General features: G+C 44.9%; 1 protein-coding gene across 1 annotated transcript in view; it reads right to left on the reverse strand.

Moving 5' to 3' along the window:
* The window catches only part of LOC126092718 (orexin receptor type 2-like), a 120,186-nt gene that overhangs the window by 21,747 nt on the left and 82,427 nt on the right, over nt 1-16,012 (reverse strand). Inside the window, exon 6 of the mRNA XM_049908441.1 lies at nt 11,046-11,112. Coding sequence (XP_049764398.1) covers nt 11,046-11,112 — 67 coding nt within the window. The remainder of the gene's footprint in view (nt 1-11,045; nt 11,113-16,012) is intronic.

A 16,012-nucleotide genomic window follows, 5' to 3' on the forward strand; every position in this document is an offset into this window, starting at 1 on the left:
CGGGTGTCTCGGGGGCGGTGACGTTGTTGTTTGTGGTGGTGATTCACCTGTCTCGGACGATGTACTGAGCGGTGTTTGGGTATGCTCTGCGTCCATCAAGTGTTGATGCACAGGCGTGGTGTCAGAGGTCGGAGAGGGTAAAACCCATGCTGGCTTGACACGTTCAATCGATATCTTTGTCGGAACACCATTGTACATTATGTCCACGGTATGCTTATTTCTACTCAGCACCTGAAATGGGCCCGTATATGGTGGTTGTAAAGGCGATTTGACTGAGTCTGTTGGCAACATTACGTGAGAGCAATTGTACAAGTCTTTGTGTACAAACACCTTACGGTTACCATGGCGAGATAGTGGCAGGCAACGTATATTTGTGCAGTGACGTTTTAGCTGCTGCACCAAGTGTGTGAGGCCCTCTGATCCAGGTAGTAAGGTTGGTACTAAATAATCTGCAGGAATCCGTAGCGGCTCGCCGTAAACCATCTCGGCAACTGATGCACCAATATCGGGTTTGTGAGCTGTCCGCAGGCCTAACAACACTAATGGTAATGCTTCCGTCCATCTCTCTTGATGACACATCAACGCTGCTTTGAGTGTTCTGTGCCATCGTTCGACCATACCATTACTGGCAGGGTGATAGTCAGTCGTGTGGTGGCGTTGGAAACAGCACATTTTGGATAGCTCGAGGAACAACGTAGATTCTAACTGACGTCCTTGGTCAGTTGTGACATGAGGGGGGCATCCAAAACGGGCAACCCACGTACACAGAAACGTCTTAGCAGTAGTTTCGGCTGAAATATCGACTATTGGAGTTGCTTCTGCCCATCTTGTGCACCTATCTATGGCCGTAAACAAATATCTGTAACCCTCTGACTGTAAGAGAGGTCCAATCAGGTCCACGTGAACGTGTACGAATCTAGCAGAGGTACCTTGAAAATCTCCAATATCAGCACGCACATGTCGTCCTACTTTGTTGACAAGGAATGCAGGAACGTACCCAAAGGCGCGCGTCTCTTTTCCTAGAAGGCCACACATAGCGGTCTGTCAGCAGCTTTATTGTAGCGTTGGCTCCTGGGTGCGATAGTGTGTGGACACTGTCGAATGCCGTCTTGCTCAATATTTCTGAAATGAATGGTCTTGGTCTGCCTTGAGAAAAGTCGCACCACAGCTTCCGCTTGGAGTTAGGCACCAGAATTTGCTCGAACTTCAGACCTGTAGACGGGTCGTTTAACAGCTGTCGTAGCTCTGCATCCTTGGTCTGTTCCACTGCAAGTTTATCATAGTCTATAATTTCTGAAATCCCGCAAATACGTGAAAAATAGTCAGCCACTAAATTTTCTGCGCCTCTTAAATGGCGTGTATCTGTCGTGAACCGACTTATGAACTCAATATAACGGAACTGTCTTGGTGAGCATTTATCACTGGTGTTTTTAAAAGCCGATGTTATGGGTTTGTGGTCTGTAAACACAGTCACTGGTCTAGCCTCTATTTGTGGGCGGAAGTATCGAATTGCTTCGTAGATCGCGAACAATTCTCTGTCATACGCGCTCCACTTCTATTGTGCAGTCTGTAACTTTTTAGAGAAAAACCGTAGTGGTTGCCATTGCCCTTCTACACGCTGGTGCAGCGCCGCCCCTATTGCTGACTGGCTCGCGTCTACAACAATAGCTAGCTCTGCGTAGTAAACTGGGTGAGTGAGCAACACTGCTTTGCTGAGGCTTCCTTGAAGATCATTAAATGCTTTGTCCATTTCTTGTGTCCACTTAACTATTCGTCGACCTTTGGCGTCGTGTCCCTTGAGTGCATCAGTGAGTGGTGCTTGCACCGCAGCCGTTGCTGTTAGGTGACGTCTATAAAAATTTATTAATCCCATGTATCGTCGTAGCTCTTGGTAGTTTGTCGGTTTCGGAAGGGCCTGTATCGCCGCGATCTTCTCTGGCAGAGGCAATATACCTCCTGATGACACAGTATGGCCGAGGGAAGTGACTTGGTTCTTGTGCATGACGCGTTTATTTTCGTTTAAAACGACTCCGTAGTCAGATAGACGCTTGCGAAGTTGACACAGATGCTGTTCATGTGTTTGACTATCCGGAGAGAAAACCAAAATCTCATCAAGATAAGCAAAGTAAAATGTTAATCCCTTTATCACCTCGTCGATAAATCGCTGCCAAGTCTGTGCTGCGTTCTTAAGGCCAAAAGGCATAAATAAAAACTCGAATAATCCAAATGGTGTAATCACTGCTGTTTTATGAACATCTCTTGGAGCCACCGGTATCTGGTTGTATGCTTTCTTGCAATCGAGGACGCTAAAATTTTTCGCGCCGGCCAAAGCACATGTGAAGTCCTGTATAATAGGTACTGGGTATCTATCTGGAATGGTTTTAGCTGCTGCACCCAGTGTGTGAGGCCCTCTGACTCCAGATCAGAAGGTTGCGTGTTCAGATCACGTCGGAGTCACCAATTATGTAGGCGACTTGCCTACAACAAATAATTGCATAGCCGTCCGGTATAATGAGTTAACGAAGTAATATTTATTCGTGAAAACTCACAATGAGAAGAAACTAAAAACAACAGAGAAGTAACAAAAACTAGAAGATCCTATGGTCTTACGGCAAAGATAGAAAACAACACATGACCAAAAAAAAAAAAAACTCTCGCGCACTTTTGATCTCACTTTGCACCAGACATGAAAAATATCACTGCCACAGTATATTTCACAAAACCTTCTATTCTTATGTCTTTGACATGGAATTTGTGTTCGATAACAATTTTTAGCGCTTGTCAATTTTTGAATGAGGTATCTGGGATGGTTACGAAGCCTTTCGCAATTGAGTCCTTGGATAAAAACTTCTCGTTTGCCATGTCACATTCGAATAACGTCCCAAGCTTTCGGTGACTGCCTCCATCAACATCGCCAGGGACTAAGTGAAGGGTATGAATAAATATTGGTAGCATTAAGCGAAATATGTAGAGTTCTGAAACTGCGGTGAAAGTATTTTATATCTTATAAACACTGGAATGGTACTGAGCTCTGGATCAACTATAGGTAATGGTATTTGCATAAAAATGGATGCGTGTGTGTGTGTGTGTGTGTGTGTGTGTGTGTGTGTGTGGGTGGGTGTGTGTCTGTGTCTGTGTCTGTGTCTGTGTGGTTTCCAATATAGCTCTGGAATTCCTAGAGCAATTTCAACAAATCTTCGTACACACAAGACAGTATTTCAGAAGAAAATTATAGGAATTCTTATTTGTGAGGGTTGGGGAGGCAAAATGGTAACATGTAACCACAGCTCTGGCGCAGTTGGAACAATTTCAATCGAACACGCTTTGTACTAGTGACTAATTGGAAGCAAACTAAAATTTTCAAGGGTGTACAGGAGGTGATGTGTAAAAATTATCAGTGTCGTTAAATATTTGAAGATAATAACTGCTTCTAAAAAATGCCGCATTTACATAATCATTTCACAAATCGCGAAATGAAGTAAAACGAACGTGCGTAATGCACCTAAATACAGCAGATGGTTTCTCAACCTAATAACGACTTGCTGTTATGGAAGTATCAGTGCTGTATTAGAAACGCTCTATTTCCTGAATTGCCACTTGCATGACATTAAGCAGTATGTGTCCTCGGGGTCTTTCATAGAGGCATGTCTGAATAAAATCTTCTCGGTTTTTTACTCGAATTGACGCGGCTTGAAAACGGAGAAGATTTTATTAATTAATCAGTACGCTTTTCAGAATTTCACTGCACATTTGAGCGTGAGATGAAAAGAATCTGCCTGAAACTGTATGCTGGAATGGAACTCGAACTGGGACTCCTACCTTTGAAAATAAAATTGGGTTTCAGCATTCCGTCGTAAACGAGATTACCGAGCACAATGTCCGATGGGAGAAGGAAGTAGACCGTGACTCTTTGATTGCAGCCATGTGGTTAAGTGACTTAGTCGAACTACGGAAACCACGGAGAACCTGAATCGGCACGGCCTTACGGTGATTTGAAACACGCTTCTCCCAAAGCACAATCCAGTGAGCAAACTACGGAGCCACCTAGTATGGAGTTCATTTTTGTTACCCTTGCAAGGCCACACTCTACCATTTAGTTTTATTGATGATTACTAAATATGCGTCATATATACGCGGTACAAGTAATAATACATAGTAATAAATTCCCATGAAGAAAATTACAGGAGCATAAAACGCATAGGAGGCATAAATAAACAACAAAAATTGATGTCATCCTCTCAAATGCAAGTCCTGCGTCTTGCCCACCCAGGCACCTCTATCCATCTTGTGTTTCATGGAAAATTCTTTAGTGACAGATATACTCAGACCTGTCTCACTGCTCGTCTTACAGCTTCAGTCCCTTGGTGTCCCTCCATTACGTACACCACTGAAGTTCTCACACACGCCTTCGTAGAAATCGAAAGGTAACAGCCGCCTCCCGTATTGTCATGTCGATTCTTCGCAGGTGAGTAATTTTTATTTAATAGTAACAGACAGATTATTTACTACTGCTCTTTAGTGAAATACGTGCGTTAAACAGCCACAAGTTGAAACGATGTAACAGAGGAGAGTTTGAACTCGAATTCTCATATGTATATTCAGTAACCATGCCCTTGTTCCTTGTCTACAAGAAGAAAGAAGAAACTGAATGGAGACAAATATCTTTTTATTTGGGCCAAAGTTGGCAAAGCTTGTACATCACATGCTGATACAGTACCGAACAAACACTGAACATGGGAAAGGGAAGGCGGCTCTAGTCTTATGAACCACTTCAGAGGATCGTGGTAAAGCAAAGAAGGAAGAGTGGAATTTTTCTGTCGATGACAAGGCCGTTAGGGAAGGAGGACAAGCTCGAATTGGAGAAGATTGAAGAAGGAAACTGGCAGCTTCCTTTCAAGGAAACAACGCCAGTATTCAATTTAAACTATTGGAGAAACCATGGAAACGTACTATGAGTTCTTATGAAATATGCGACTCCAGTAATGTTTCATATATGAATGGAATGTCAACAAGTGCTATGTAGCACCCTCACATGCCGATCTGACGTACATATGGGGTAGTGCTGGTTAACTAACGAATTTGGTTCGCTGACAAGTAAAAATTTCTAACTAAGGTACTAACTACAACTAAACTGACTGGCCATTGTGACATGTTCGTGATGTGGCATCATTAGTACGCAGGATGAAGGTGCATGTGGTCAGCACTAGAAACTACATCCGTTTGGCAACCTAAGTGAGTGGTAGTTGATCTCGAGTGGTCGCTATCCAAGTGTTTCGATCGGATTCACTCCCAGGTGGGAGAAAACCCTGACTGCGACCTAACGAGCTCTTGACACCCAAAGGGAACATGGCGGTTAGCTGTGAAGCCCCAGTCCTACAGAACAGCAACGAGCTTGTGCACACTGCGACTTTGCCGGGGCCCAAGCGAAATACAGGTCCCCGTAACAAACGTGTGACGTAAGGCTAATTACCTTGCCCTTCATACTTCGCGAACTCTCGGGTCCCTGGAGGGCCCAAGGGAAATCAATATGGCAACGAAAAATGCCCAGTAAAGGTCCTACCTTTGTCGTATGTTATCGAGCGCCATCATGCATTTAAATGTTCAGTCAGGAATTGCTAAATTTGTTTGAAATAGTTAGCCGTTCCTCGACAATTGCTGCTAGCATTAGTAAGACTTGCAGCGTCACGCGCTATGACGCACGCGACGCAGCCTGTCTTTTTTGTGGACCTCAATCTTTGAGACCTATGCCCATCAGCGAGATACCGCACTGTTATGCTTGCCGTGCACGTATCTCTCTGTCAATAGGCGAAGTAGTGTCGGTCATCCTTGGCTATGTCCACTAACCTGAGCGAAGTTCATTCGCCCTGTCTTTCGGACAGCACACCGATCAGGCATGCACTTCCAGTGCTCTAGTCGGAAAGCCGTTCCCCTGACGGCTATCGGTTTTACAGACGTTGAACCCGCTATTTCTCATTCAGGTAGCTTCTCAGTTCGCATCACAAGAGTGACCCCGTGTCCTCCGAATCGCAGTCAGAGGCGCTGACCACTGAGCTACGGAAGGGGACCTATGCATTGCCTTCGGTTATTGTCGGTACTTCCGTAGGGGCGAAGAAGAAGTCGCAGGCTCGACACAGGAAACAGAGAAGCTAGTAATTTGACGGGAGCAGATGCATTGCACTCCGAAATGTTAATTTTGAAACTTTCGTGCAATACTGTGAAGAAAGGCAAGAGGCGCTCATTTGATGAAAAACGTAGGAATAGACTATCATGCTGTGTACTGAGATATGCTTCACATACCACATAGGGAATCACTTTCTGTGGAAGAGCTACTCCGTTTGTAATCGAGAGTTGAATTATGTTTAGTTACGCTAAAATTGGGAATTTGGAAAAAGAGAAATCTATGACTCAATTTGCCTGAAGAAAGGAATCGAAGAGAGAGAGAGAGAGCAAGTTATGGCTGGGGTAGGCAGATTCAACATCGTGTAGTCTGGATTAGTATTGCGCAGTTAGAGGATAAACTGCCATGGATACCTGCTTAAAACCAGTCTTTGGGCTTAAGACCACAACAACAACGTACCAAACATTCTGGCTAAATACCTTATAGATAAGTGCCACACTACAAAGCCGAAGCTCTGGGCTTCTGCCTGAAGTCAATTCTATGAGTTTTTCCTGTCGTTTGTCCCTTTCTTCATATTTGGAAATTATTTTGGAGTGAAAAGAGTTTAATGCATAAAAAATTCCCGGACTTCTTGTCAGGTCAGTACAGGGCAAAACTTTGAGCTTTGAAAGTTTACTTGCGTCGTCTTAATCAGAGGCAGCTGGCTTCCTAAACTGCTGCTGTGGTGACCTTATGTAGACCACAGAAGGCTTCTGATTGGTCGGTAATTACATATTGCTGTCGCAGATGGTGTCAACGTCTGCGCTGGCGGCGCCACCGCTCCAGTAGCGAAGAATGTCTCTTTTCCTTCTCTGCATCGAGTACTCGCTTGCATTGAAGCGGCTCAAGTTCTTCCCGCACATTATTATTCCCACAGTCACTTTAATTAGAGAATCCCATATGTAGAACCATGGACCAAAACTTTTGTTTCGTCCAATAATATTTTTGTATTTTTTTTTCATAAACCTGTGGTCAGCAACTGCAGATTTGCCCAATTCTCGATTTTTAATATGTCGTTGATTTTCTACACAGCGGACAGGAATGGTACGGATGGACAGACCGATCCTGATGCAGAAACTGTCCTTAACTCGGTGTTGCATCTCCTTTATCTTGTTAGGAGGTCGGAAAATAGTTCATATGTTGTCTTTCTAGGACCATCTATTTTTCTGAATGTAGCGCCATAGAAAGGAAGGAATACAATCAATAGCTCATCACGTGACTGTTGAATATTTTCACGTTTTCTCTTCTTGAAGAATGCTGGCATCATATGACATAAACCACAGCCATTTCTTCTGTAGACGTACTTCATAGGAACGGCCATGGTTCACGTCTTATGAAATCAGCATTGTCCAAGAAGAGAAAACGTAAAAATCTTGAACAGTCACGTGATGAGCCACCGATTATATTCCTTTCTACGGCACTACATTCAGCAAAATATGGAGAGACATGGGAAGACGAAGTATAAGACCTATTTTCTGACCTAAGAAGGTAAAGGAGATTGTACGTCCTCTTAAGAACAATCTCAGCCTCAGGATCCTTGGGATTTACTTGTATAAAATCCCTTGTTACTGCGGTAGCAATTGCATCGGCCATCCCATCCGCATCGTTTTTGGTCACAGTGCAGAATATCAACGGAATATTAAAAATCAGGAACTGGAGAAACCTGCAGTTGCTAACCACAGGATTATGAGCAAATAAAAAATACTGACGAAATAAAAGATTTTTCCCATACTCCTTCGTACTGAAATTCTTAAAGAGGCTATAGAAATAAGAAAGTGCGAGGAGAACGTCAACCATCACAAAGGATATGGTATTTTGCGGCACATAGAAGCGAGTTCTCGATGCAGAAAGAAGCAGCGACATTCTTCGCAATGTTTGTGCTACTACGGGAGCCGTCGCACCACCAGAGCAGACGTTGACACGATCTGCGACAGCATTACGTAATTACCGACCAACTAGAAGCCGTCTATGGGCTATATACGGTTACCACAGCAGCAATTTAGTCAGTTGCTCCTAACTATGGAGGTGCTCCTGAAAAGTTTGAGGTTCCACCCTCGACTAATGCGGCAAGGAGTCCGAGAGTGCTTTATTCATCAGTACCGTCGTGGAAAACCTCGTTCTCAAAATGGTTTTATGACCAAAATGAAGAGGTGAGCTCGTCTCTGTTTGCTGAGGCGAGAGATTTAAAAGGGATACTATTTTTAAACGTAGTTTACTTGCAAACGGTACATTTCGGAACATAGGTTTGTTGTAAGACTTCATTTACTAAGTCCCCTCTACAGCCTTACAAAACTGATTTTTTTTTCCATGTCTTTCGTCTCAGTAGCACTGACATAAAATTCTGCTGCAATCGAGACGGACCAAATAAAAAAGTCACACAATTTGCTCAGTACTGAAGTTGTCGAACTACCGTCCGGGGGCAGCACGCCTCGGATAAGCAACCTTAGGATCTGTAAAACATCGTGTATGGTTTAACTGAAAGGTTGCGAATGTGTAGCAAGTGGATTCTCATTACCAAGCGACCTGGAGCAGCGTTAATGAAGTGCTCACCTAATCGCATTACGTTTGCAGACCTCCTACATGGCCTTGTGTCGCAATTTTACCGACCAAGAATGTCCAGAAGATATACTGGTGATGAGCCATGTCGGAAACGCCTCATTAATATTTTTGTAACAAGTGGATTCTTATTATTTAGCGACCAGTGTGCTCAGTTCAACAGGTACTTACGCCACAAGCACTTAAAGGGTTAAGTACAGTGTCGAATGTGATCATGAGTGCCACCTTAATTCAGCCAACCCAATTTCTTGTAAGTTTTGTAAGATGGCAAGAACTATGCCCCTTACATGAAGTCATTGAAGATCACCTAACTCACGTTGAGCGAACAGTAGGGCTGAACAAAAATGACTGACCAGGCACAATTCATCTTGTAGAGGGTATAGTATGGACGTATTGGAATAATTAATGTCGGGTGATGGTTTTAAAGTAATTCACACGACATGAAAACTTTGTAGAAATGCGTCGATTTACTGGAGGCTAGTTTATCCCAGGGAAGTATTCGAGTCACTGTGGCCGGCCGGCTGAGGAGTGGCGAAGGGAAGCGACAATAGGCAGCTTAGGGCGGCTCAAGCTCTGAGAAAGCGCTAACAGGGCGTGGCTTCCAGCTGCCTTAAGATGAGTGACAGTGAGTGGGTGGTTGACCCCATGCTGGTGTACTGGAAAGCAGACAGAGAACTTGTACGCCTGTTGATAAATGTCCGTCATCCCGTTTTCAGTGAAACATGCGAGAAAGCCGCGCAAAGCTACAGTGGAGCGGTCAACACAGGTCAAAATATGCGTGCTCGCGACTATAGCAACTTCACACTGAATTTACGGTCCGCAGAGTCTGAAGTAAATCAGGTGAAGAGCGACAGAATGAAATACGCTGGCCTCCGATGGGAATGTAGGGTCAAGGAATCTGAAGTACTCTCCTGGGAGTCAGAATTCCAGAAAAATTTGTGTGTTGTGCAGACGCTAACCTTGATGGATGGCCTGGGAGGAGCTAAATAGCAGAAGTTGAGAGGAAGGGAAATTTTGTGGGAATTTGTTCACTTCCCAGAGCAGGCATTGGTCGGCGCTGGGAAGCGACGCATAATTAACGCGACTTGCGCTGCAATTGGCGTAAGTGATTTTGCTGGAGGTGAAACCGAGGCAAAGAGCGGACTGGGAGAAGTCTCTGTAGTAGTCTTCCGTTCCCAGCTTGCCTAGAGTGCGGACATGGCGTTCTTTACTCAGGTTGCCTCAGAGAGAGCGAGCATCTCTGCAGTTTAGGAATTAGCAAACGGAACGATTGAGCTTGGAGATAGAAAGTTTTCGTTCAGCTATGTACTGAGCAAGATAGCTATAAGTGAATAGACGACCGCAGCCTTGCAGTACCACGAGGTCGGTCGACGTCCACATAACAACGCCGCACCGCCATACTGAATTCGGTGATATTGCGCCCGCTCCGACCACTGATTAATTTATTGGATCACGTCGGCAAAGTTTCCACGAGGGTTTCGTGGGCCGTACATTGTAGATTCTTCTCGCACATCGCATTACGCCTGGGTCAGTCGATAGGACTTACTTTTGATTTATCGTGCTTTACTCCACGCAAACGCAATTCATTACGACTGCCTGTTAGAGGAGTCATGTAATGTGATGATTGAAGGTCGTGAGTTAAAATAAATCTGTGCTAATTGACTGCATCTGTTTTAATCAAGTAGTTGAAATCCCAAGTCACTTTCTTAATTAATTTTATGTTCAACATTTGCATCTAGTGTTCAATAGCTGAATATAACATCAATGTGTACCCCTTTTTAATTAAAAGGTATCAATTCTGAATCAATTAATGTCAACACTGCCACCGCAGTTCAATCAGGAGTCACAGGGCCTTATTACTTTTTTTGCGTTATCCGACATTGCAGCAGTTTTGCACTCTCTGTTGATCTGTTAGTCAATTACCTGGGGTGAACACACACCAAAACCAGATAAGTGACGGGTGGGGTGTTACAGTTTCTATCCACGGCGATAAATTTCTTTCAACTAGGTTGACGCCCGCCTGCTCTACAGCGCAGGTGAGTGGGCGCCGCCCCCCCGGCGCTACTCGTACTGCACGGAGCCGGCGGAGGCGGAGGTGGCCCAGGTGAAGCGGTGCGGGTGCTGGAGAGGCGGCCGGTCGGCGGCGCACGCGCCCCAGCTCTGCAGCACGACGCGCCGCGCCGGGGGGTGTCAGGCGGCCGGCCGGTACAGCGAGCGCATCTCGAGGCCGGAGCCGGTGGCCGAGGGGCACGCCGTCGCCGTCGCCGCCACCGACGCCGAGACGCGGAGGCGGGCGCCGCCGCGGCGCAGCACCAGCGGCGCGGGCGCCGGCGAGTAGCGGCCGCCGCCGCCGTACGCGCACTTCCAGAACAGCCGCCGGAACTCCAGCCGGAACTTGCCTGCAACACGGACCGCGGTTCGCTACAGTCTCGCGCACTTGTCGACATTCGACGTTTAACCCTAGCAATACCGAGGCATTTTCCAGAAGATACATTACCAAGAGTTTGGGGAGCGGGGTATTTTATCCCCACCCCAAAAATAAATTAAAAAATAATTGTTGTTAAATTACACTGAGGTGACAGAAGCCATAGCGCATCTCCTAATATCAAAATGTAGACTTTCACGGCCTGAAATGTCATGTCCAGAAGCTCTCCTGCGAACCTAGCAGAACTAGCACTCCTGAAAGAAAGGATACTGCGGAGACATGGCTTAGCCACAGCCTGGGGGATGTTTCCAGGAGAGTTTCTGTAAAGTTTGGAAGGTAGGAGACGAGATACTGGCAGAAGTAAAGCTGTGAGTACCGGCCGTGAGTCGTGCTTCGGTAGCACAGTTGGTAGAGCACTTGCCCGCGAAAGGCAAAGGTCCCGAGTTCGAGTCTCGGTCAGGCACACAGTTTTAATCTGCCAGGAAGTTTCATATCAGGGCACACTCCGCTGCAGAGTGAAAATCTCATTCTGGAATTCTGTGTTGTTTCCCAACGTTTCGTCCCCGTCTGCGGGAGACATCTTCAAGGGGGTCGGTAGCTCGATGGAAGGTCCAACACACCCACTGGCTCGCTACTGACTGCCGCTAAATTCCGTGTCCACGCGCTGTTGCGGAGCATGCTTTCCAGCCAGGTAACCGTCATATTCGTTTCGAGGAGACGCAAGTACTAGCGGCCACAAGCGGATATTATGAAAGGCTCTACAGGGAGGCAATCGAAATCGGTAAATACCCTAATAATTTCAATCGAAAGGAGGAGGGCGTGAAATTAAACGGTATATGGATGCCGGTGTTGAAGAAGATGTGTACCAGCCGTCCACTACTGGGTGATGGCAACGGCGATCGACGGCAGCGGACAGCGGCCAATTGCACTGACGTTTCCAAAACACGTGACGTCACGCCGCGGCGCGGACCCTGCATGTAGCGGCAGTCAGTAGCGAGCCAGTGGGTGTGGTGCACCTTCCATCGGGCTACAGACCCCCTTGAAGATATCTCCCGCAGACGGGGACGAAACGTTGGGAAACAACACAGAATTCATCAACCGACCACGGTGTAATAGCCCTGATAATTATAACGGATATGATCTCCTAATATCGTGTCGCACCTCGTTTTGCCAGGTATAGTGCAGCAACTCGACGTCACACGGACTGAACATGTCGTTGCAAGTCCCCTGCAGAAATATCGAGCCACGCTGCCTCTACAGCCGTTCATAAGTACGAACGTGTTCCCGGGGCAGGATTTTGGGCACGAACTGACCTCTCGAATACGTTCCGTAAATGTTCGATGGGATTCATGCCGGGTAGTTTGGATGGCCAAATCATTTCCTGGAATCGTTCAGAATGTTCTTCAAAATAGCTGTAAACGACTGTGACCCGCTGACATGGCTTGCTGTCATGAGGTCCATGAATGGCTGCAAACGGTTCCCACGTAGCTGAAAATAACGATTGCCATTCAGTAGTCGGTTCTGTTGGGACTGAGGACCCAGTCCATTCCATGTAAACGCATTGTGGAGCTACCACCAGCTTGCACAATGTCTTGGTTACAACTTGGATCCCTGGCCACACTCGAAACGTACCATCACCTGAAATCTGGGCTCAGCCGCGTGGGATTAGCCGAGCGGTCTTGGGCGCTGCAGTCATGGGCTGTGCGGCTGGTCCCGGCGGAGTTTCGGATCCTCCCTCGGGCATGGGTGTGTGTGTTTGTCCTTAGGATAATTTAGGTTAAGTAGTGTGTAAACTTAGGGTCTGATGACCTTAACAGTTAAGTCCCATAAGATTTCACACACATTTGAAAAATCTGGGCTCATCTGACTAGGCCACGGTTTTCCAGTCGTCTAGGGTCCAACCGATACGGTCACGAGCTCAGGAGCGGCGCTGAAGACGATGTCGTGCTGATAGCAAAGGCACTCGCGTCGGTCACAAGTTGCCATAGCCCATTACCGCCAAATTTCGTCGCACTGTCCCAACTAATACGTTCGTCGCACGTTCCACATAGATTCCTGCGGTTATTTCACGCAGTATTGCCTGTCGTTTAGCACTGATAACTATACGGGAACACCGCTGCTCTCAGTTTCTCACCGAACGAGGTGACGCTGTGATTAGCACTCTGCTCTCGCATTCGGGAGGACGACGGTTCAATCCCGCGCTCGGCCATCCTGATTTAGGTTTTCTGTGATTTCCCTAAATCGCTTCAGGCAAATATCGGGATGGTTCCTTTGACAGGGCACGGCCGACTTATTTCCCCATCCTTCAATAATCCCATGAGACCGATGACCTCACTGTTTGGTCCCTTCCCCCCAAATCAACCCAAGCCAACCTTCTCCATTTTTAAGGGAATGCCGTCGGCCACTGTGTTTTTCGTGGTGAGAGGTAACGCATGAAATTCGTTTTTTTTTTTTTCGGCACACTCTTGACACTGCGGATCTCGGAATATTGAATTCCCTAACTATTTCCGAAATGGAAAGTCCCATGCATCTAATTCAAACTACAATTCCGCGTTCAAATTCTGTTCATTCCAGTCGTGCGGCCATAATAACGTCGGAAACTTTTTCGAACGAGTCACCTGACTACAAATGACAGCTCCACCAATCAACTGCCCTTTTATTCCTTGTGTACGTGATATTACCGCCATCGGCGTATGAGTATATCGCTATTCCGTGACTTTTGTCAACTCGGTGTATATTAATAACATACATTTTAAAGAGCTACTGATCTGTATGTTTGGTCCAGAATCTGAAAATACCTTTCAACACATTCTTAAAATTCGAAACATTTTTCATGACCTACTTCATGAGCAACGTAAATATTTTTTTTTTAAAATGTAAACTCAGTTCCTTGTTGTTAACATGTAGTCGTAACATACTTTTAAAGAGAAATTGATATGTAAGTAGGGCCCTCAACCTGGAAGATTGATCTGAATACAACATTCATTGCGGAAAGTTAGATTTCCTATGGAGAGCTAAATTTTGGCGTTGAGTTTAAACGAAAATTTTAAAATATAAAGCAACTAGCTAGATTACAATATTTTCAGACGTAGACATAAAGTACCCCCCCACCCCCCAATCCCACCTTGGTATTGCGAGAGTTAAGGCGCAGTGCACAAGTTGTCTGGCGACGGCGCAGCACCGACGTCACGGCACCGACGTCGCGTCGGCAAAGTGCACTGCATAGGTCTGCGAGGAAAAGTGAGTCGAAATTGCTGCTGAATAGAATATGCTGCCTAAAGCAGACCGAGACAGTCATGATTTCGATGTTTTACGACTCGTAGATGTTCAACAGTCAAGAAGTTATTGGACATTTCCAGTGTCGTTGAAAAAGGAGAAGAAATATTATCATATAAAACATCCGTTCCGACTACTTTTACTATATTGGCCGGATATGTAAAAAGAGTTTCTATATTATGACAGATAAAGTGAAGAACATCATTCAGAGCAAATCATGTAACTGCTTGCTGCCAAATGCGATAAAATTTATAACGATTACTACACAAATCATTTATCCAGAGGGACTGAGATATTCCATTTCAAACCCCTCCATAAGAAAGTTGATAGGAGAGATGACAATAACTACCGACCTGTTCCACTGCTGACATCATTCTCCAAAGTTTTTGAGAAGCTGGTGTGTTCCAATATAGTAACTCACCTGAGCAACAATAATAAAGTCAGCAAATCACAGTGAGAATTTCAGAAGAGTTGTTCTACTGAGAATGCTAGTTACATTTGCACTCACGAAATTTTACAAGCATTAAATAAGTAAATAGTGCCAGTTGGTATTTTTGCGATCTATCTAACACATTTGACTATGAAAATCACAATATTCTCCTCGATAAATTACAGTTTTATGGGATTGTTCTGTCTAGCCAACCAGTGGAAAATGCCATATCTGACAAAAAAATGCAGAAAGTTATACTTACTAATTCAACCAATGAAGTCGGGGGCACTATTCTGACTCGAGAGAAATCACGTAATGAGTTTACCATGGCTCACGCTTAGGTCTACTATTGTTCCTCATATGTGTAAACGATCTTCCATCTAACATACAACAAGCAGAACTCGTTCTTTTTACACATGCCCCAAGTATTGTAATTAATCGAAGCAGACATGCAGAAACAGAAGAAATTGTAAACAGTGTTATTAAAAGTATCCTTGACGATTTTCTGCGAATGGTCTCGCCCAGAATTTTGAAAAAAAGAAAAAAACGACATACTCCATTCCGCTCTTCTAGAGGTACTACACCAATCATAAGTGTAACACAGTGTGAGGAAATAACAAATAGGGTGGAATCTTCAAAATACTTAGATGTTCACATTGAATAGAATTTAAATTGGAAAAAAGCACATTCCGGAGATCCTAAAATAGCTCAGTGCAGCCACATTTGCACTTAGAATAAATGAAAATCTTAGGGAGAGACAAATCAGTAAGTTGACATATTTTTCATATTTTCATTCAAAAGTGACTTGTGATATAATGTACTGGGGGCACTCATCTTGAAGAAAGGTTTTCATTGCTCAGAGACATGCTGTAAGAGTAATATCTGATACACGATTATCTTCTAGAGATCGTTTAAGGAGAATGGCATTACGACTACTGTTTCACAGTATATTTATTCCGTCATGAAGTTTGTTGTAATTAATCCACTGCAGACAAAAGTAATAACGATGTACATAATTACAATACCATAAGGAAAAATGACATTCATTACTCCACACTAAGATTGTCTTTAACAAAAAAGGGGTGCGCAGTGTTGCAACAAAGTTTACAAAGAGAGATAAAATCTCCGACAGATATAAAAGTAAAAATTGAAAACAAACTTAAAAACC

The sequence above is a fragment of the Schistocerca cancellata genome, chromosome 7 (genome assembly GCF_023864275.1).
Source record: "Schistocerca cancellata isolate TAMUIC-IGC-003103 chromosome 7, iqSchCanc2.1, whole genome shotgun sequence".
Taxonomy (NCBI): domain Eukaryota; kingdom Metazoa; phylum Arthropoda; class Insecta; order Orthoptera; family Acrididae; genus Schistocerca; species Schistocerca cancellata.